At 42.1% G+C, this 23,440-nt stretch overlaps 1 protein-coding gene across 1 annotated transcript in view; it reads right to left on the minus strand.

Moving 5' to 3' along the window:
* Nucleotides 1-23,440, minus strand: part of PPARGC1A (PPARG coactivator 1 alpha) — a gene marked incomplete in the record, with an annotated part of 122,141 nt that overhangs the window by 8,954 nt on the left and 89,747 nt on the right. Inside the window, 2 exon segments of the mRNA XM_056555607.1 lie at nucleotides 586-653; nucleotides 8,076-8,973. Of these exon segments, the coding sequence (XP_056411582.1) occupies nucleotides 586-653; nucleotides 8,076-8,973 (966 nt within the window).

Consider the following 23,440-nt stretch of genomic DNA (forward strand, 5'->3'; position numbering starts at 1 on the left):
AGGGGGGAGAGAGAGTGAGAGAGGAGGAGGGGGGAGAGAGAAGAGAGAGAGAGAGAGAGAGAGAGAGAGAGAGAGAGAGAGATAGGGGGGGAGAGAGAGATAGGGGGGGAGAGAGAGAGAGAGATAGATGATAGATAGATATGAGATAGATAGATAGATAGATAGATAGGAGATAGATAGATATAAGATAGATAGATAATAGATAGATAAATAGATAGATAGATAGATAGATAATAGATATAGGACAGGAGATTAGATAGATACAAGACAGATAGACAATAATCAATAAATACGTAATGGATACAGAGATGATTTGTCCCATTTTGACAAGTCATGTACTGTTACATATTTACTTGCTTACAATTGCTTTTTGCCTCTGTCGTTCCCTCTGTTTTGCTCGCTCTGACTCTCGCTTTTCGTATTCCTTGCGATACTCTTCCCTCTTCAGGCACTCTTGTTGGTATTCCTCATAGCTGTCATATCTAGAAATGGATGCAACCAAATAATGAAATGCATGAAATTATCTAGGAGGATGTGACAAGCCTTACACATTTACCATTGTGAAGCCTCCTACCTGGGTTCTACGGCTGTATGGTGACCGTGATCGAGAGTTGATCTGTTTACAATGATTTGTTTCGTAACAGCAGTAAGACCTTAAAATAAGAAGAGCAGTCCGATATAATTCAATGTCATAATACAAGAACATTTCGAGGAGCTTTCCTAGATATTAGTACTGATGGTCGTCCATAGGAAAAATACATCAATATAGGAATATTGGGGTTCAAACTTCATACCCCACTGATCAGCAGACAGAGGGGTACAGATAACATTCCAAGAGGAGAGAGGATGGGTGCCAGTCATTATCATTGTGTGCGAGAGAAAACATATGACTGGTACCCACCTCCTCTTGCCTTAAAAATTGTATACTTCCGAGATGACCAGGGAGCATGGAAGTAGAGACTCGGGCAGCAACCTCTTTAATTACCATGGACAGTGGCATCTAGTGGCTGTGCCTGGTACTGCAGCTTTCTGAAGCTCAGTCTTATTCAAATAAATGGGGCTGAGCTGCAATACCAACAACGCTACTACAAAATATATAGAACTGTGCCTGATAAACAATAAAGAGACCTCAGTACTCTCTGAAGTGCCAAGGCCCTGCAATCAGCTGATTGGTCCGGGGTGCCAGGAGTCAAACCTCTATTGATCTGACATTGATCCTAATAGGCTATCAATAATAAAGTCTTAGTAAACTCCTTTAATGTAGTCTGGTTAGTGAAGACGTTAACAGGACAGGGACTCTCATATTAAGACATCAGTATACCGTATATACTCGAGTATAAGCCGACCCGAATATAAGCCGAGGCCCCTAATTTCACCCCAAAAAACCCAGGAAAAGTTATTGACTCGACTATAAGCCTAGGGTGGGAAATACATCATCCCCCCTGTCATCATCCAGACCCCCGTCATTAACACCCTCATCATCATCACCCTGTCATCATCACCGCCTGTCATCATCCCCCCCTTCATCATCACCCTGTCATCATCCCCCCTTCATCATCACCGCCTATCATCAACCCCCTGTCATCATCCCACACCCCCCCTTCATCATCACCGCCTGTCATCATTACCCTGTCATCATCCCACACCCCCCTTCATCATCACCGCCTGTCATCATTACCCTGTCATCATCCCACACCCCCCCTTCATCATCACCACCTGTCATCATTACCCTGTCATCATCCCACACACCCCCTTCATGATCACTGCCTGTCATCAATACCCTGTCATCATCCCACACACCCCCTTCATCATCACCGCCTGTCATCATCCCACACCACCACCTTCATCATCACCGCCTGTCATCAGCACCCCCCCCCTTCATCATCATCGCTTGTCAATGGGGCTTGCTGGGAGTTGTAGTTTTGAAACATCTGGAGGTCCACAGGTTGAAGACCACTGAGGGCAGAGAGTTCACTCGATTATAAGCCAAGGGGGGTGTTTTCAGCACGAAAAATCGTGCTGAAAAACTTGGCTTATACTCGAGTATATACAGTAATACTCTTTTATTACAGTACTAGCCAGCCCAATTTCATCCACTAAATGAGTACATAAAATGGCCCATATATAAAAAGCCCTAACATGTTGGCAAGCAGACATAGTCTCAAGCACCATGAGCAAGATGACCAGTTACCATTTTGCTGTCCTGATCCTCCTACTTGCTCCCAAACCTCTCCCCACCCCTCCCAGCTTCATCTGTTATCTCTATGGGATCAGGCTATATAGCAGTTATACATTCCTAAAGAGGCAGCTTATTTTGCTTATTTTTTTTTTTTAGTTCTTTTGCTGTGATTTTTCCCAATTCATGGCAAAAATGGAGATATTTTAATGCAATTCTGCAAGATATGGTAATGTAATGTTATTGCAATTTCTGCCACGATTTTGGAAAATCGGTGCATCATCAGCTAAAATGCAGTAAAACACAGCCTAAAGATGTCAAACAAATCCCTATAAAATGGATTAATTATGAAATCACTTTTGCTTCATCGTAATATTTCTCTAAAAAATGAACTCGCATGAAGTGTGAACTGACACAAACCCACTTATGAGTCTAATGAGTTCACTGGGGTAATCTCTAGCACCAGCAGCCTGATCATGTGACCAGCTGCAATAATCAAACTCCCCTCCCAAAGTAGGATTACTCATGGGAAATATAGGCTGCATTACACAACCTATATCATTGTGCATTTGTAAACCAACTGAGCCTATCCCATGCCTGCCACGTCAGCAAAAAAAGGTAAAAAAGGCATACACAAAACCCTCCAGATTATTTTATAATATTAGCCTACGCTGCACTATAGAAGCATAAAATAAATACATTCTGGAACGCTTCTTTCAAGAGGTATTACATGGTGCCAGTATAACATAAAATAACTGTAAACTCTTGTCTCCAATCCCCTCTACGGTGCCAATCGAACTGGGTTGTCAGTGTTTTCTACTCTCTGATTCCAACATACAGGTAATGCCTGCTCAGCCAATCACTTGTTAAAGCAGGTCACCACTGTGCCCAGTGATTGGCTGAGCAGGCATTTCCTATGTGTTTGAATAAAAAAAAGAAGCACCATTGGAATAGTACCAGTGGGGGAACAGAGACTGGTGGACTCTTCATAGAGGGGCCTTGCACAAGTTTGATCAGAAAACCACTAGCAATACATTGCTTATTTCTTACAGTGCCACTCTTGTCTACAGGCTTTGTGTGGTACTGGAGCTCAATTCCACTGCCAGTTTAATTCCACATGCACTATTTTTTGAAAGCAGCTATTTTTTTCATGGTTAACTTTAATATATATCTGAATGGCACCCATATAATGCAACAGTTCCCTTAGGTTAAAGTTATTGCCAACAGCAACCTCCCTCAGCAAAATCCTCTTTTTTTAGGGATGTTGAGATTTGGACATGCAGTTGTCAGCTGATTACTGCAGCAGTGGCTCTCATATTTAAGGAGTTGTCTGTGATGAGGAAACCGCTTTAAAGGCACTGTTTAGAGTTAAAACCGCCCAAAACAGCATAACATCTGTCTGCTCAAATAAATAAAGGGAACACATCCTAGATCTGAATGAATGAACTAATTGTATGAAATACTTTCGTCTTTACACAGTTGAATGTGCTGACAACAAAATCACACAAAAAATTTCAAATGAAATCAAATTTATCAACCCATGGAGGTCTGGATATGGAGTCACACTCAAAATCAAAGTGGAAAACCACACTACAGGCTGATCCAACTTGATGTAATGTCCTTAAAACAAGTCAAAATGAGTAGTGTGTGTGGCCTCCACGTGCCTGTATGACCTCCCTACAATGCCTGGGCATGCTCCTGATGAGGTGGCGTATGGTCTCCTGAGGGATGTCCTCCTAGACCTGGACTAAAGCATCCGTCAACTCCTGGACAGTGTGTGGTGCAACATGGCGCTGGTGGATGGAGCGAGACATGATGTCCCAGATGTGCTCAATCGGATTCAGGTCTGGGGAATGGGGGGCCAGTCCATAGCATCAATGTCTTCCTCTTTCAGGAACTGCTGACACACTCCAGCCAGCATATGGTCTCACAAGGGGTCTGAGGATCTCATATTGGTACCTAATAGTAGTCAGGCTACCTCTGACAAGCACATGGAGGGCTGTGTGGTGCCCCAAAGAAATGCCACCCCACGCCATTACTGACCCATTACTGAACATCATGCTGGATGTTGCAGGCAGCAGAACATTCTCCAAGGTGTCTCCAGACTCTGTCACGTCTGTCACATGTGCTCAGTGTAAACCTGCTTTCATCTGTGAGGCCTCCAGTGGCAAATTTGCCAATCTTGGTCATCTCTGGCAAATGCCAAACATCCTGCACGGTGTTGGGCTGTAAGCACAACCCCTACTTGTGGATGTCGGGCCCTCGTACCACCCTCATGGAGTCTGTTTCTGACTTTTTGAGTGAACACATGCACATTTCTGGCCTGCTGGAGGTCATTTTGCAGGGCTCTGGCAATGCTCCTTCTGCTCCTCCTTGCACAAAGGCAGAGGTAGCGGTCCTGCTGCTGGGCTGTTGCCCTCCTACGGCCTCCTCCACATCTCCTGATGTACTGGCCTGTCTCCTGGTAGCGCCACCATGCTCTGGACATTACGCTGACAAACACAGCAAACCTTCTTGCCACAGCTCGCATTGATGTGCCATCCTGCGTGAGCTTCACTACCTGAGCCACTTGTGTGGGTTGTAGACTCCGTCTCATGCTACCACTGGAGTGAAAGCACCTGCCAGCATTCAAAATTGACCAAAACATCAGCCAGGAAGCATAGGAACTGAGAAGTGGTCTGTAGTCAGCACCTGCAGAACCACTCCTTTATTGGGGGTGTTTTTCTTATTGCCTATAATTTCCACCTGTTGTCTGTTCCATTTTCACAACAGCATGTAAATCGATTGTCAATCAGTGTTGCTTCCTGAGTGGACAGTGTGATTTCACAGATGTGTGATTGACTTGGAGTTACATTGTGTGTTCCCTTTATAATTTTTTTGAGCAGTGTATATGGCATTGCAGGCCAGTTCTGTTCACTCCAATGAAGCTTGCTGCTTTCTTCTAAAAACAGCACCAAACCTTTTTACAGGTTGTATATGGTACTGCACCTCAGTTCAGCTGGGGTGCAATATGAGACACCTCCCATGGTACTGTTTTTGCCAGAAAAAGACCATGTTTATCTACTATGTACAACCCTTTTATAGTCAGGAAAAACTATAGTCAGGAATACTTTACCTAAAATGCCTATATAAAATATATTAATGGTCCTGGAACTGGTTAATAAAAATCATATACTGCTGTTTAAAGAAAAGATCCATTAGTATGGAAAAACATTTTTCACAATACGTTGCAAAAGGCAAGTTGTGAAAAAAGTAAGTATAAAGTAGAGCCAAAAAAACACAACAGAGAAAGTACAACTTTAAAAATAGGGGTAAAAAACTAAAAAAAAGCAAACCTGCACAGCATCATGCAAAAGAGTGTATCATATCCAGCAGTGAATGAGAACGCATAGCCGATCAATAGGGATGTGTAATTCATTAATGTATGTTAATTAGATGTGAGCCCCGCTGAGTGCATTGACCTGCAGAATGTATGTTACAAGGGAATGCGCCTGACGTACATTCTGCTCCGGTGAACCATTACACTATCTAAGGCTGACTGACCTGATACACATATATTTTATTCCAATACTATCTTTTTTATATATATTGGAGGACAAAGTGTGCTTGAAATCAATAGTTTTGATTGATTAAAGTAGGTATATTGTTCCTTTTATCGCATGAATTCTACCTCCTATACGCCTGTGCATTCCATATATTCTCCCCTGCACATTCTTCAGCTTTCCAAACACTATCTTAGTCATTTATAAAGAACGACCTGACACCGGGTTTGAGGGAATGCGTTTCAGACCCACACTTATCACAAGGGTTAATCATTAAAGCTTAATAAATAATGCTCTCTGCCCCTATGGGACAGATTGAGAAAAGCCACGATTGACAGACAGCATCATACATTTCTGTGATAAATGCCATATGAATGAGCTGGAGTTCATACTGTTACCTAAAGCCTTTATATAGCCCATATACAAGCAAACATCTCTATTTTCAAGGAGCAGTCTCATAACTAGAGATTTTTTTTTGCTCATGCCGATTTTCAGCAAAATTAATAAAAATGTACAAGAATCTTCATAGGTTAGGCTCAAAAAGTTCACCCCTTTACCTTTGGGTTGAGTGTAAAAAATCTGAACCTAGAACTCATGTGAACAATTTGGGTTGAGTGTTAAAAAACTAAACCAAGTACTGATGTGAATAATTTGGGTTAAGTGTTAAAAAAAAACTAAACCAAGTACTGATAATATTTGTCTAATAGTCTCCATTATTATTATTATTATTATTATTGTTCCACAGTCTCTATGTATCACAAAGATTCTGCGGAACGCACTCACATTAAATTCTGCCCTACCTACCAGACCTAAGCTTAAGCTGGCCATGTATTTCAAATAGCTGGAGTACACAGCTACAGAAGTAGTGGCTACCAAACGGATTGGGGGTGTTGCTGTTGGTGCTTTTAGCATAGCCCAATTACGCTCATTGAGCTGCGGGCTGATGACTCTCAAGAGGCAACAACCTGCTGTTTTTCTACTGTAAGATGGAGGAGTGGTGATATATACAGAATGCGTGCACTGCCACTCACCCCTCTACACTGGGCAAGTCTGCATCGGGTGAGCGGTGATGCATAGAGTGCAGAAGGCATCACCGTTTACCTCACATTCACCAGGCAGGGTGCGCTATATCTGTATCTCTTCTGTTCTCCCCATACACTTACACATTTGGCAAAGCCTGCATGTTTGCTGAATAGAAAAGGGGGAGAAAGCCACTGCCAGACACCTCTGCTGTCTAGCAACAACTTATTTCCCTAGGAATAAAAGGATTAGGCATGTTGAAATCCAATATGCCTGACCATTTTCTCCCTGGATATCTGCCATAGGTGTAGAGTTAGGAGGTCCTCATACACATAAATGGTTGGTCAATCCTGACAACTTTAATCTAATTCATATGACAAGTTTTAGTTGATCTGTCATGGAAATACAACAGAAGCAGCAGAGGCCAAATGGTTAAACATTTTCAATAAAAAACCATTACAGTTTTTTTCCACATATTTTTTTAAATATTAAAACATGCCCTCAAAGGTGCCTATAGCCTTTAAGCACAATATTTACTATGCATACTATGACTATAGGAAAACTAAGACCAGTTTGTGATGACTAGAGGAAAAAAGCAACTGCAATATCCATAACAACCAGTCAGGTGTATAAAGGCTGCACACATCTGATAGGCTGCTATGATCACCCCTAATTTTTTAAGTTTTTTTTAGTTGGCATCCTTTAATTCAGCTATCTAAGTAAAGGCTATGGATGGTACTTGTTGAACAGGAGAATTCATAGCATTACAAGCATAGTTGACCCAATAATTCTCGGTGGGGGTCAAACAAAGTTGTTTTTAATGTTGGCCTTTAACATATATCTTGTTTTTCCCAAGACACTTGACTTTTCGACTTAGCCCTTGGGCTGACCGTGACATGAAGATCTAAAAAAAAACTACATACTTTTTATTTTGTACTCTCTTTTTCAACCAATAAATAATATATTCCTGTCAGTTGACTATGCTCAAGAGAGTAAAAACATAAAAAAAAGAAAAAAAGTAAGTAATGTTTAAGTAATGTTTTGTTGCCCTTTGACACAAGCACATGTTCCAAAAAATTTGCTGACTAGGCCTTATAATCTTGCATCTTGGTGTCTATATATCATTGGCCAGTTTGGGAAAAATAACATTGAAACTAAGTTTTAGCCCCAACCAAATGGACAGTAACTTTAACATGATTGTAAAGTTGGGTTTCAAACACATTTGTATACTTTCTTGTCTTCTATAAATCTGAAGTAGTGGAGAATAACAATCTGTGTGATCAAGGCTTTTAGAAGAAGGCATTAACAATTTCATAATATCACTATCTTTCACCTACCCTGATGAAGATCTGCTTGATGGCGATCTGGATCTTGAACGTGAATATGGAGACCGTGAACATGATCTGTGCTGAGAAAAAGATCTAGACCTTGATCGAGAACAAATCCTTTGTGAAAATAAGGATGTCGGTGGGGATACAGAATATCTGCTTGGAGAATTGAAGGATGAACAAGAAGGCGATACATCAAATAATGAATAGGATTGCATTCCATCCCAGGAATAACACAGTTTATCGTTCTCATCCTCGCTGTCATCAAACAGACTATCCATACCCAGTCCAGACGTTAAAAACATAGGTAGTCTAGAGAACTGATCATCGTTGTAACCATTGTTTCCAAGGACACTGTTTTTGTTTTCTTCTTCATAAACTGCTTGTGTTGGGTCACCAAAGTGCTTATTGAGTTCTGCACGGATTTCCTGGTCTTGCAGGGGTTTGCGATTGCTGTTCTGAGAACTTGTCATGGTTCCCTCAAAACTGTCTTTTGGACTTTCCTCTTGAACCTTTAGTGAACAGACTAGTGATTTTTTCCCAGGCAGGGAATCCTTACATTCAAGTTGTCTTGAGGCCTGTAAATCTTGTGATAAGCTAATGTGTATTTCTGATTTTGAATTCATAAACTGACAGTAGTCATGGTCTCCAAAAAGCCGTAAACTAGGTCGCTTCACCTTTTTCTCCTCTTGTCCAATGACCACAGAGGTTTTGCTAAGCTGTGCATACAGTTCAGATTGTTCAGGACCTTTTTTTGAGTTGATAACTTGAATACTGGAAGACTCAATGTAACGAGGTTTCTTAGCGGGTGGCACACTGGACTTGCAAGAAGACTTCGGCTTTGGAGAAGTCCTGAATGGGTTATCTTGGTTGGCTTTGTGAGGTGGGGTTGTTGGTGGGGTTAGTCCTAAAATCAAAAGAGCGAAAAGAAAGTTTAAACTGAGGTGCCCGGGGGCTAAAATGAAAGCAAGTACTTCACTGACTACCATGGGCAATAGGACAATTTTACCTATGCACACATTTTATATGAATCTACATCCCCATTATATTAGTGTCCAAACAAAATATTAATCATTCACTAAACTAAAGCAAATACATTTGGAGTCTTAAAGTGGTTATCCCACAATTGCAAGTTATTCCCCTATCTACCATACAGTGGATAACTGGCTGAACAATGGGGGTCCTAGTAGTTGGAATGTTCAGAAGTCTCATACAAAATTAACAGAGCACTGGTTGAGCATGTACGCTGTCGCTCTTTCAACTTTGGGGTGCAATTGACCTCTGTTCTATTGGAGGGGGTCTCAGCTGTCAGACCCCCACCAGCAACTAGTAACACAAAATTCTGTGGATAGAAGATAACTTCTAATATTCTTAAAATCACCAAAAAAAGTAATTTTCCTGTACACAAAAAAGGGAGGTGGTTGCCCATAATGTGTCTTAAAATCACTCGAAAACATATCAGGTTTTATTCAGATTAAATATTAAGCATAGTATAGGGATTAGTGTCTTAGTGGTTAGACCCCCGATTTGCAGAATGGGGCCCTCCAAGGAAGCACATGCTTCAGGCATGGCATCATCCATTTATTTCCATGGGTTCTATGGGGTAACAAAAAAAAAAAACTCTCCACCAATGAAAAGAGTCCTGTGAAAACAAAGCCAAGTATCCAGCAAGGCGGTGAGATGAGTTTAATTTTCCTCAACTTATGTAATTTACTCACATAAAATGCAAAATGAGAAGTAATAATGTTAAATCATTAGCTATAGGGGATGTAAATAATATGATTTTCTCCATTTACTTTATGTGCATTTCTTTCTAAATAAAAAAACAATTATAATTAGTACTAATAAGTAATTATGTTTACAGACGCACCAGGCTATTGATATTAAAAAGAGCATAATTACATCCTGATGTTTTTAATGAAAAACTTCATTAAAAATGAAATGACAAAGGAGTCGAAAAATATTCAGTAAATAGAAGAGTGATGCAGCGGAAAACAACACCAAGTGTCACTGAATACATTTCACCCTATCACTTCCACAATATCTTTTCAGTATGCTCTCACGACACAGGAATCGGTGAAAGAAACCCTTTAATTCTTTGGAGACTGTAGATCCAGTGGGGGTACCATGTTCCCACTACAGGATATGATTTTAGGGGTTATTGGCAATCTATACAGAATGTGATCCTAAACAATGCCATTATAAGAGATGAGCGAATTTCTGAAAAATTTGATTCGGCCGAATTTTCCCCAAAAATTGGTTTCGGTCTGAATTTATTTGCGGCGAATGTCTATTAAAAACATCTATTCTGGCCTACAGAGAGCCTCAAAAGGGGTGTAGAACACTTTGCCTTGCTGTAACACGCATAGGGAGTGTTCTGGGATAGTGAAATAGTACTGTTATTCAGTTTGACATGCAGATCAGAGGCGTCGCTATTAGAATCACTGTCGCAGAGCGACACAATGGAGTAGCACAATGACAGAGCCTGGAGGTGGCATCAGTATAAGGAGACCATATAGTGGCTGAATGACACAGCATGGAGGTGGCGGCAGCATGAGGAGATCATATAGTGGCTGAATGACACAGCGTGGAGGTGGCGGCAGAATGAGGAGACTACATAGTGGCTGAATGACAAAGCCTGAAGTTGGCGGCAGCATATAGTGGCTGAATGACACAGCCTGGAGTCTGCAGCAGCATGAGGAGAACATATAGTGGCTGAATGACACAGCCTGGAGGTGGCAGAAGCATGAGGAGACCATATAGTGGTTGAATGACGCAGCCTGGAGTTGGCAGCAGCATGAGGAGAACATATAGTGGCTGAATGACACAGCCTGGAGGTGGCAGAAGCATGAGGAGACCATATAGTGGCTCAATGACATAGCCTGGAGGAGGCAGCAGTATGAGGAGAACATATGGTGGCAGTATGAGACAGCTTGGAGCTGGCATCAGCATGAGGTGAACATATGGTGGCAGAATGAGACAGCCTGGAGCTGGCATATGCATGAGGAGAACAAATGGTGGCAGTATGAGACAGCTTGGAGCTGGCATAAGCATGAGGAGAACAAATGGTGGCAGATTGAAACAGCCTGGAGGTGGCATCAGCATGAGGAGAACATATGGTTGCAGAATGAGACAACCTATAGGTGGCAGCAGCAGCATCAGGAGTCCTGAAAGTGACCCGAGTGGTGCAGTGGGTGGCAATACCAGTACCCGGTGACGAAGGTGGGAGAAAAGAGGAAAACTTGGCATCAGATGTGTGGCATCAGGCAGGTTGCAGGATCAGAATAGTAGCTGAGGCAGGTAAGTAAACGGTTTCTTTTGTAAACGGTTTCTTTTGTGTGACACCATGGTCAATCTACTCTGATGCATCAGGCAATGGTGGGTAGAAATCCTGGCTGATCCATGCCTGATTCATCTTCACAAAGGTCAGTGTCTCCACATTTTTCATGAACAGATGAGTTCTCCCTGAGGTTACTATGGCCTCTACCACACTAAACATCCGCTCTGATGGCACACTACTGGCTGGGCAGGACAGCTTATCCAGGGAAAACTCTGCTAGTTGCGGCCACAAATCAAGTTTGGCTGCCCCGAAGTAAAGCGGATCTTCAAGGTGTGTTGGTATGGTCATGTCAAGGTATGCCACCATCTGCTGGTTCAGGTCCTGCTCCAGGTCTACCTGCTGCTGATGAGTTGCTTCACTGTGCGGGTAAAGAAAGCTACTCATGAGCGACTGTAGACTCAGGCTGCTGCTGATCGAGTTGGTACTGCTCTTGCCACCCCACCCCAGCAGCCATGGCAGTGGAAGGTGAGCACAGAGGGCCCCCCGAGTTAGACCTGTGAGAGGATGGACGATGGGACAGATAGTAATCGGCCAACTAGCTACATAGGATGTCTCTCTAATAGGTCAGTTTGTCCTCCCTCTCAGTGTGTGTAAAAAAGGCCCCCATTTTGTGCCGGTAGCGAGGGTCTAATAAGGTGGAGAGCCAGAAGTCAAACGCTGCCGAATGGTGACAATTCGGCGGTCACTACGCAAGCAAGTGAGCATGCATCGTGCCATTTGTGCAAGTGACTCGGAGGGCTCCCTGCCTCCATCTCCAATGCATACTACCACAGTGTGTTTGGGTTCTCTGTCTCACCTTCCTCATAACCCCCTAGCTCCTCCTGTTCCTCCTCTCCTGTCAGATGAGTAGAAAAACCAACCATCTTGCGAAACCTTAACTGTGCTTCACTGTGTCCCTCCCTTCATCCTCCAGTTCAGCCCCCAAAGGGCTCATGTGGCCGTGAGATGTAGGCGCCATGTCTCCATTGCCTTGACCATCCATTGTTTCCAACACGTGTTATAGTAGATGAAGCAGTGGAATGACGTTGTTCATCCTGTAATCCTGGCAACTGACTAATAATGTGGCTTCATCAAAGGGCCTGAGCAAAGGCAGGTGTCACATATGAGCTGCCAATGGCTGACATTGAAGTTACACAGGGGAGTCTCCCAATCGGGGGATCATCAAGAAATCAGTGATGGCTTTTCTCTGTTTGTATAGTCGGTCCAACATATGGAGGGTAGAATTCCAATGTGTGGAAATGTTGCAAATCAGACTATGGGTGTGCTAAGCGGTGTACAAGTGGCTGAAGTGCATGCAAAGTTTCCTTCCCATTGTTAGGATGTCTTGCACATGGAGGGAACACTTCAGGAACCGCTTGACAACAAGACTGAACACATGTGCCATGCAGGGCGCATGTCTCAATCTTCCTTGTCACAGCACAGACAATATGTTCTTCCCTTTGTCGGTCACCATGGTTCCCGCTTCCAGTTTTCGTGGAGTTTGATTTGATTCGATTTCTTGATGAATAACTTTTAGCAGTTCCTCCCCTGTGTGACTCCGTTCGCCAAGGCAAACCATGTGAAGAACAGCGTTACAACGCCGTGCCCTGCACACATGGTATGCTAAAGGGGCACTGAGACTTGTCCGTGCAGTGGAGGCTGAGGAAACGGTGGAGAATGAGGAGGCGGAGTTACACACTGTCACAGGACCAACGGCCTGAGAGCGTGGAGGCAGAAGCATTGTGATCTGTCCAAATAGCTGTTGTAGCTGTGCAGAAACCACATTCACTCAGTGGGCCATTAAGGACATATATTGTCCCTGATCGTAGTTACAGCTCCACACGTCGGCGATGCTGTGCACTTTGGTAAACAACTACAGGCTCAAGGACTGGCCCATCTTCTGTTCCACAAAACTGTGCAGGGCTGGTACTGCCTTCTTCACAAAGAAATGACAGCTTTGCTCGGCACAAGCCATCAGTTCTCTGAAAGGTTCAGAGTCTACCACTTGAAAAGGGAGGGACTGCAGCACCAGCAACCTAGACAGTGCCAACCCTAACTGGCTGGCTAGTATTAGCTTTTTAGTTGTTGTACACACCAGTGCTGCAGCACACAGTCGCGGTGTACTACACCCAAAACTGCACTTTCTCTCTCAATCTCACTCCCTTCCCTATCAGTCCTTTTAGGCTGGACTTGGGCTTGAGGTGAATCACTGCTGTAAAAATGCTTTTCTGTTCAACACACACTTCTCTCTGTCCCTCTCTCTCTCTATAATAGAACGCTGAAGTGACTGGGAGGCGAATGACTGCTGTAAAAATGCTTTTCTGTGCAATACACTGCTCTCTGTCCCTCTCTCTCTCTCTCTGCAATAGAACGCTGAAATGACTGGCCGCAAGATGGCTGCCGATTATATAGGGCTGTGACACCACAGGGGTGGATGGCTGCTGATAGGCTGCATGCTGCATGTGATTCAGGGTCATCCCGCCTACCCGTGTTCCTGTCCACCCAGCATTCCTTGCCCCATGTCCTCACATGTGAATCCGCCATTTTGGATTCCCTGGAGCCTGGATGGCACTAAATGGATTTTAATGAAGTGATTCTTGTGATCGAATCATGGCGATATTCAAATTCAATGCAAATCAAATTTTTACTGACATTTTTAACAAATTCGGATTTGTCAGATTCGATTTGCTCATCTCTAGTCATTATGAATGGGTTTAAAGGGGTCATTGCATGAAGACAACCCTGCGTATATGCCTGTTATGTTATATGGACACCATAAACAGGGGTCCACTGGTCATCATTCTCTTCTATGAGCCACAACAGAAATCTGTCCCTTCATCCACTTTCCTCCAAGTAATACCACACATCCCCTGCAGTAGCTTAACCCATAAAAATATGCTGTTTTCCATGAGTGTCCGGAAATGGATCTACTCCTGTAGGTGTAGTGGTCGGAGTTATAGTGTGTGCCTTATCTTTTATCCACAGATATGTTTTTATTAACTGAGTAAGTTTAAGGGTCTATTCACTCGTACAGTATTCTGCGCAGATTTGATGCACAGGATTTCCAGTCATTCAGTTTACATGCATCTGCAGCAGAAAATCCTGCGTATCAAATCTGTGCAGAATACTGTACATGTGAATAGACCCTAAAGAGGTATCCCCCTCCCCAACATTTCTGGCAAATTCCCAAGTCATGCCATGAATGTCTGAATGACAGGGATTCTACTTATCTCAAGTATCAAGGTTTCCCAGCCTCATTCATATAAATCAATCGGAGTTGCGCAAAGAGTGTAGCACCACAAGTTATGCTGCTATCCTTTGCCAAATGTCCTATAGAAATGGAAATACCCCTTAAACTTGGCCATACATATTAAAAAACTCTATTTCCTGACTCACACCTCTTTGTTGGGGGGCTTCTCTCCTGTTGGGGAAGGGCTTAGCGACAGACCACATCCTTTGTGCACGTTTTTTTAGTGTGACACGTTTGCACTTTTTCTTGCACTTTGGATGATAGAGAGCACTTGCCTCAGCTCATAAAAAGAGACTCACACCTCAGATTACTCTAATAACCATTGAATATACATGAACGCCCAGCCAGGAGTGCACATGCTGCCAGACACTTCTGGTGGTGGTCTATCTTCTTAAAAACTAAAGGAACTGGCAAATTAAAATCTAACTGTCAGATCATTTCTAGACAAAATCAGTCATGATAGATTTAAATGGCCCCCACAGACAATAAGTGATCAGCTGGCCCCACCAAAATTGGCCAATGTGTATGGCCAGCTTTACCCCAAAATAACTACACACAAGGGAATTTCTACAAACGGTACCACTAAAGGACATCTAGGCATACATCGTCAGAAAAAGAATGAGCAAAGGGTTAGTGGTTAGAAGCCTCATACCATGGTGCCATCATGGTGCCACCTATCCTAGGAATCAGAACACCACCCTTTCCGTGGTTAGACGACTTGTGTTTAAAAACAGGTTCCGTATTAAATGATCCCAAGGATTCCATTTAGCCATGCAGTTTTGTTGCATCTGAGTGATTGAGACCTCTTAATATTATATTCCAGAAAGAAAGAAAAAGAGCTGGTGTGAGATGTGCTAATGTATCTGCGTCTGGTATATTAGTTCAGGCATTTTGCATTGATCAGCATGACTTTCAGGCTGCAGCTGTGGTGTCTACAATCATACCAATGTTCCGATAATTCATTACCAGGACACTCGGCTGCTCTCTACATTTACATGCAGAGATTTTCTGCTACTATGGGAACAATAATTTAATTTTTTTTTTTTACAGGAAAAAATGATTCCTATTATAGCACAATAAAAACACTGCTAATCTCCTCAGTGGGGTCTTCTCCGCGATGACCATTTTACACATTATCCTGGCGGATGGTCTGCAGAAAGCAGGTCAGATGTTTCCGGTAGATGCAATGTATTTTCATAGGCCACACACAGAACTGGATCGGTTATTTATTATGATTATCGCTGTGGTCTATTTTTGTCAATAAAGGAACAATCAGCTTCAGGAAAACAATATCACAGCTTAAGAAGAATCTATCCTGTCTAATCTCTGCCCCCTCCCCCACCTCCCATGACAGACTGTGAATAATGGTCTAAAAGCCTTTATACCAGTGTTTCCCAACCAGGGTGCCTCAAGCTGCAAAACCACAACTCCCAGCATATCAAACAGCCTGTCAAATTGTAAATCATCATCAAAAGAACAGAAGCCCCCCCCCCCCCCCCCTGTATTTTGCAAGCCCTATGATGTTGGTATTTTCCAAAATTCTGGATTTCCAGTTGTTGCAAACCTACAACTCCCATGATGCTCTGACAGCCTAAAAAAAAATAAAAATAAATAAAAGCTGGAGGCAATCCTGTCACCCATTTGCTATGCAATCTCTATGTCAGTGTGGCCTGTTGAAAAACTACAACTCCCATCATGCTCTGACAGACTGACAAATTTAAAACCATCATCAAAACCACAGGGGGCAATCCTGTCACCCCTGCATTTTGCAAGCCAAGTGTCAGTTTTTCCCAACCTGTGGCTCTCCAGCTTTTGCACAGCTACAATTCCCATCATGCCCTAACATCCTGACAAATTTAAAGCCATCATCAAATGCACAGGAGGCTCTACCATTAGGCAAGTTAGACAGCAGCCTAAGGCCTTGCGCTCGAGAGGATTTTGTAGCTGCCTAACTTGTCCCGCTAAGTAACTAAAGTGAATGGCGATAAGTACACTCTATCGCCACTTTCAGTGCCATCGCTATGGATGTACTACTGGGGCTTGCCCCTATAGCCATGAGTCTTCACTGCAGGGCAGAATTTCAGAAAGGCCTGCTATCAGAGATGCTCTGACAGGCACCCAGCTATGTCCGGCGCCATAATACGGCGTCATCGCTCCTGCCCAGGGAACTCGCCAGAGTGTCTCATAGACTGCAAGCCTGAAGAGGCCCGAAGTGGCATCATGGGAGCGAACAGGCTAGGTAAGTATTATTTTTTTGTTTTTATTAAACATACCTTACATGGAGCATTGGGGGCACTTAGGGGGCATTATTACCATGTGTAGGGCAATGATGGGGCATCATTAGTAAGTGTAGGACAATAAAGGGGCATAATTACTAAGTGTGGGGCAATAAGGGGCAACAATATGATGGTATTATTTAGTCAGTGTAGTATTAATATGTTGTGGTGGTGTAGAGGTATTATTTTTCTGTTTTCTGCTCTCTTACATTTACTGCCTGGGGGAGGGACGGTTTGGTGGTGTTGGCCGATGCCTCATGTTTGAGTTTTATGTAAGGCCTCACAAAGTCTAGAGTGGCCTCTGATTATGGGAGTTGTAGTTTTGCACCTGCTGAAGAGCTAGCTACAGGCTGCAACAGGGGAAGATTTATCAAAACCTGCGCAGAGGTAAAGTTGACCAGTTGCCCATAGCAACCAATGAAATTGCTTCTTTCATTTTTAACAAGGCCTCTGGAAAAAATGAAAGAAGAAACCTGATTGGTTGCTATGGGCAACTCTGCAACATGTACTCTGCACAGGTTTTGGTAAATCTCCCCCAAGGCAATCTTTCAGTATATTTAAACCAGTGTTTCATAACCAATGTGCATCCAGCCTTTGACTGTGTGGGCATGCTGGGGGTTGTTGTTATGCAACAGCTAGAGGCACACTGGTTGGAAAACACTGTTTGGTACGCAACTTCCATATGGTCTTTTATAAGAGCAGAATGCTGTATAAACACAAAACTATTCACTCTTCAAGAGCCTAATCTTTTAAGATCAAAACCTGACCCGAATTTTTTTTCAAGGGTGTCCCCCCCCCATTTGAAAAAAAATCTCAGTTTAGTTTGCCGCTTCTGAGCGCTGCTAGTTTTCTGAACAGACAGGTGAGTGTTACAGGCGGAGAGCTGACAAAAGACAGCACAGAACACTGTTATCACACTTGCACAAACTATAGGCAGTGAAACTCCTCTCCGAATGAAATTTCTGACTATGGTTTTTATTGCTGTCTATTTTCTTTTGTCAAAGGAGCCTGCTGCGCACAGCCACAAATAGCTGCCATTACCCAGAATGTAATGGGTGTCAGACAAATCACATAACACAAACAATCAACACTATGTCGGCCATATTTCAGCAGAGCACAACCTTAGCAGTATTTATGATTACTGCATTGAAATGTGTTCTATAATAAACAAGTGCCTCTATATCACTCACACTTACAGAATATTTTGCGCTCAGATCTGTTGCCAGTTATATGCGCTTTTCCTTGGCTAGAAAAATGCACATTTTGATCTCAATGATTCAAAAGGGATTGGTGGGAAACAATAAGATGTTAGTGACAACTTATTTTTTGCATTGTCAGCTGAAAAAATAATAAAAAAAATAAAAACTTACAATAAAGTGCCTCATCATTTTGCACTCCCAATATGCAGTTTGTGTGTGAGTGTGTTTTTTTGTTGTTGTTTATTAGTGTGTTTTAGTTTTGACATTTTTTTCTTTGGCATTCTTCCTCTGTGTTTTTATCATTACAGGTCATGTGATTTATTCATCTTGTGACTCAAGGACTTCTATTAAATAGTTGGGGGGGGGGGGCAAAAAAATTTGAATGAATTAAAGTGACAGAAACCTGATGGATCCTATTTAAATGGGCACTGTCAGATTCAAAAACTTCTTATATGTTGTTACTGATGAAAATTAAAGACCTTTTGTAATATGGTTATTTAAATATGTTTGAATATTTAATAAGAAAATGGCTCCTGAAAATGCCACCACTTGGGGTCCCCATACCTACTGGGAGACTAACCAGTCTTGCAGCAGCATCAGCTTGTACATGAGTCATGGACAAGAAATGACTTATGGATAAGGCTGCATGAAGCAGACACACCAATCACCTCTCACTACCACAAGGGAGGGACACGCCCCCTTCTCCTGAGAGGATATTTTTAACTTCTATATATTCGTGATAGAGGCATAGAAATTAGATGTACATGGCCAGGATACAGGTACAGAGGAACATATTTTTTATTCATTTTTTGGGGGATTTGACAGTTAAGTTGGGATGGAGGGTCTGTCAGGCTCCTTTGGTATCTGTCATGTGACAGAGTGGCCATCTCCACAATCAAAACTCCAAACTGAGCTATAAAAGCAGATGTGAACCCAGCCTTTGTCACCTGACTTTTCCTATAGTGGTAGCTGCAGAAAACAATTGTGGCCACCCACCTGATGGACTCCATTAAAGTCAATGGGGTATGTCACACAGCAGATCGACCATCTCCGTTTGCCACTTCAAAATATGATCCACAACAGAGGCCCCAAACTAAGACCCCGCAGAAGACCGTAGCCTAATAAAATCGCCTGTTGAGATGAATGGACACTATGTAATACTTGTATTCTCCTGTAGTGGCCGCTGCAGAAAATAATTGCAATCTCCCCCAGACACCAAGACACTCATAACTGATCAATGAGAATATCAGCTGCTGAAACTAAAGGACAGAACATACAGCCATGAAAAATTATGATAAATCATAATATAGATACCAGTATAACATAATAAATATCATTAAATGAATCTATAAATCCATATTTTAATCTCTCCTGCCCATATATATATTCATAAAACTAAATAAAATAAAAAATATCCTCATTATATCACCTTTAAAAGGCAAAAGAATGGCACTGCAGTCGTTTTCGCTTCCATCCGTTCTACTCCAACCACCTGCTGCTTTTACAATGAGAAACATTATTAGCAACACGAGTCCATCAGAATGAAAGAAGCGATTGAGCACCACCTATAACCTGCATATACCACAGGCCAGCACAAGCAATGAAGCATACTTCTATATTACACTAATCCAAACATGAGCAAGAAACCAGTTCAAACCATGAACCAGCATAAGGATGAACCAGTATAAACTCTGAACCAGCATAAACCATAAATTAACATAAGCTATAGACTGCAAGTCGTATTCCCCAGATGACTCACAAACCTTGCCACATTGGCAGCTACGAGGCAAAATCATTTAATACAAAGACTGTCAGAGACTAGCACGGCTGCATCTGCCTGAGGCAAATAAAACAGGCTCAGGTCTCCGGTGACACAAAGACGACAAAGTAATGGGCAAACACAGCCAGCGACAACCATTTTTATCTTTAAAGATGTACATTTTACAATTTGTAAACAACAATATCCGCAGAGACGACAACCGATATAGAACAAAAATGCTTCAGTCTTTCTTAGAAACAAACACTTTGGATTGGAGAGGTGAAATAAGGCATAGTTTTAATATCCTCCCAATCTTGAAATGGATGTTCTGAGCTGGAAAATATAGGAAACAAGTTGTTTGTACCAGGTGCAGCGCAAATCTAGGCATATTTTGTCTACGATTTTTTTTACAGCCCCCAGTGGGATTCTCTCAAGCTGCTGTTACACTATATGTACACAATCAATTCTGAGGATGCAATACAAATGACATAGCGTAAACACTAAAAAAATCTGAAATTATAAGGGATGTTCACAGTTCCCTAGGTAAAACTCCGTAGAAAATGTCACGTGCAGGATTATGAATATTATGAATTATGAAGCAGTGATACACATGTATTTAATGTGCATGTAGCCAACATCCATTTCTGTTTAAACTTATGTGAATTTCTAAACTTTTAAAAAGATTGAAGATAGCAACCAAATCCTGGTAAGCTTTTGGGGACAAGTATCTGGTTCTTAGTGACCTAGCAATGTACAGTATTATGTGGTGCTACAGTGATTTAAAGAGATATTTACATCTCATTAAGTAATGGGTGGGGGGTCCAACTTCTGGGTTTTCTGCCAAATGCAGGATTCATCTCTAATTTTCAGTTCTCATAGAGCTGTAGGTGGAGCTCCCTCTTCCTTCCTCCATATACTTGTATTGACTTGTCTTGCAGATACAGGACAAAGTTGAGCTGATTTTCAGAGTGAAATACAGTCTTAAAGGAGAGGGCAAAGAGGGAAAAAGTTTGATAATAGGAGGAGGAATTTTTTTGTCTAATACGACACATTACAATGTTTCTTATATTTGCTTGTACTATTGATCTATGCAAAGTTCGTTCAAATGGTTGTGCCTATTTACCTGGTCAACTCAATTTTTCTGGTAGACATAAGCCACCGCCCAAGCAGCCTTGCTGCAGCTTACCCATTTTCCCTTTATAAAGGACACAGGAAAGTTCAGCCATGCGGAATGTTCATGTCTATGGGCAGGTCAGGAAGATAGCTCTCGGCCACCTAAATGACAGTATATTCAAGTAATATAAAATCACTAGGACTTGTTATCCAGTGGACACAGCATAAAAGTCTCTTTGGTAGATGTCCAAATGCTAATCCCCCCAACAATCCCATAAATAGGGCTGGCTGGTTCATGGAATTGTATCATTATGCTGACTTGACTGTTTCCATACATTGGCTATACCCTTGCACTGTAAACTGTTAAGAGTCAATTAGATCATATCAGTTCTGTAACTTTCTTACTTTCTTAACAAACAGATAGCTACATGAGACTATCGTCTGTCAGTGGCTCTTTAGTAGGTGTAATGTGAGAGGGGCTCCACTGTCCTCAGGGGAAGTGATAACATAATGCTATGTCAAGGTGGCAATGATGGCTCTTAGCATTGTGACTTTTCACATGTTCTATTAAAGTGGTATTCCCATCGCTAGGATATGCCATCACTTTGTGACCTTTGTGGGGTGAAATTTTTGGGATTCCAATTGATCTTGCAAATGAAGAGACTGCAGCGCCTTTTGGTGTTCTATACTACTACAATGGCCCTAAACACCTGTATAGCTCTGAGCTGGTGTTCTCCTGTAGAGCAGGTTGCTGCAGCCTGCTGTGGTGGATTATGCTGTGAATCAGCACTACAGCTCCTTCATTGTCACAATCAGTGGGGGTCCGACCTCCAGTCATAAAGTAAGGTGTTACCCAGTGATACACCATCACATCGAGTTGGGAATATCGCGAGTTGGGAATATCTCTGTAACAAAACTGCTATAAGTGGAGATTAAGCACACACAGTAAGGTCAGGGTTAAGACTAGCCCCCCATTATGTTGGTATAGGTTACTAACACACACAATATTAGGGGTTACCATGCAATATGACTGAATGATCCAGAGTTGAATCTTATGTCACATTATGGCACACAGCATGGGAAACGGGCTGGAATACAATGAAAATGAAAACACAAAGGAGATCTGTTTATTTGGCTTATCTAATCTGTAAGATAACATATCAGCTACATGTTTATTCGCATAGGTGACTGTGGCTGAAAAATGGGAAAACTTCAGAAAAAGAGCAAATTAATAAAAGCCTTCTATCCCTCGCTGACACTCACATTACTGTTCAGCCAACATGTCTAATGCGTATGACTAGCTTAGAGCCTGTCATAGATCCCATGATAGTTCACTATCATTTATAGAACCCTTATATAGATAGCTCCTGCATGCAGAATGACAACAATTGGTGTGAACACAAAATCTAAAATAAAGGATAGTGCTTAAAACTTTACTTTTAATTAAGTTTGCTAAAATTACACCAAGTACGTGAGCCCCATACCATATAAATTGGGATATAAGGAAATAGACAGTAGTCCAGAAAAAATTGTTTGTATGGACAATTACTGCCTATTCAATTACCTGAGTAGTATCAAGTTCTCAGGTTTACAACACAAGATCTCTCAGATTATTTCACATGAGAACCATGAAAAAATTTATATACACCACCTACAACGTGTTTCTAGTGTTTGCTGATTTCATCAGGATGGCATAGTAATATAGTATTACATGAATAGTACATTAGATGCGTTTATACGTAATACTTAAAATACAGAAATATGAAAATCTCATTTATGAAAACCTGCAAGGCATCTGCAAAGAAAAAGAAAAGCTGCAAAAGAAGTTTATGTAAACAAAATTTACATGTGCGGCCACTAATAAGTATGCCTGCAAAAGAAAAGACATATATACCCATTCATCTTTTCAGATCCTTCAGGAGCGCATTCAACCATGTACCAATTCACTGCACATATATAATCTGGTGTATACAGCCTCCATATTGCCTTGCAGGTTTAGAGAGATGCCTGAGGAAAGCAAACAAAAAGAAACCAACATTTGCCACTTTCCTGCCCTTGAGTACCTGCAAAAAGAAGTTTTATACAGCTGAGCTGTTACTCAAAGTTATGATGTTAACATAATAGCTCCAGCGCTGAGCAGGACCTGTGTGTCAGCACGGAGCCGTTACGATCCGGCTACTGCTGCTCTCGCCAGTCTTTGCAAGCGTCTGACCTCATATCCTCCCCGGCACCTACGTCATTCATTCTGACGCCCCCTCCTCTCAACATCAGCGGGTAGGCCATCAGTAGTGCTGTTCTTAGGACGCCCACAGAAGACGCGCTCAGGTGCCGATCAGAGAAGTCAGAGGAATTTAAACAAAGAGAGATAGTGAGTTACCATTGGTAGTAATATGTGCTCTTAAGGTCTACCATATGCACTATAGGCATTGTGAGAACAAGGTGAATTATAGGATATTGA

The sequence above is a fragment of the Hyla sarda genome, chromosome 1 (genome assembly GCF_029499605.1).
Source record: "Hyla sarda isolate aHylSar1 chromosome 1, aHylSar1.hap1, whole genome shotgun sequence".
NCBI lineage: Eukaryota > Metazoa > Chordata > Amphibia > Anura > Hylidae > Hyla > Hyla sarda.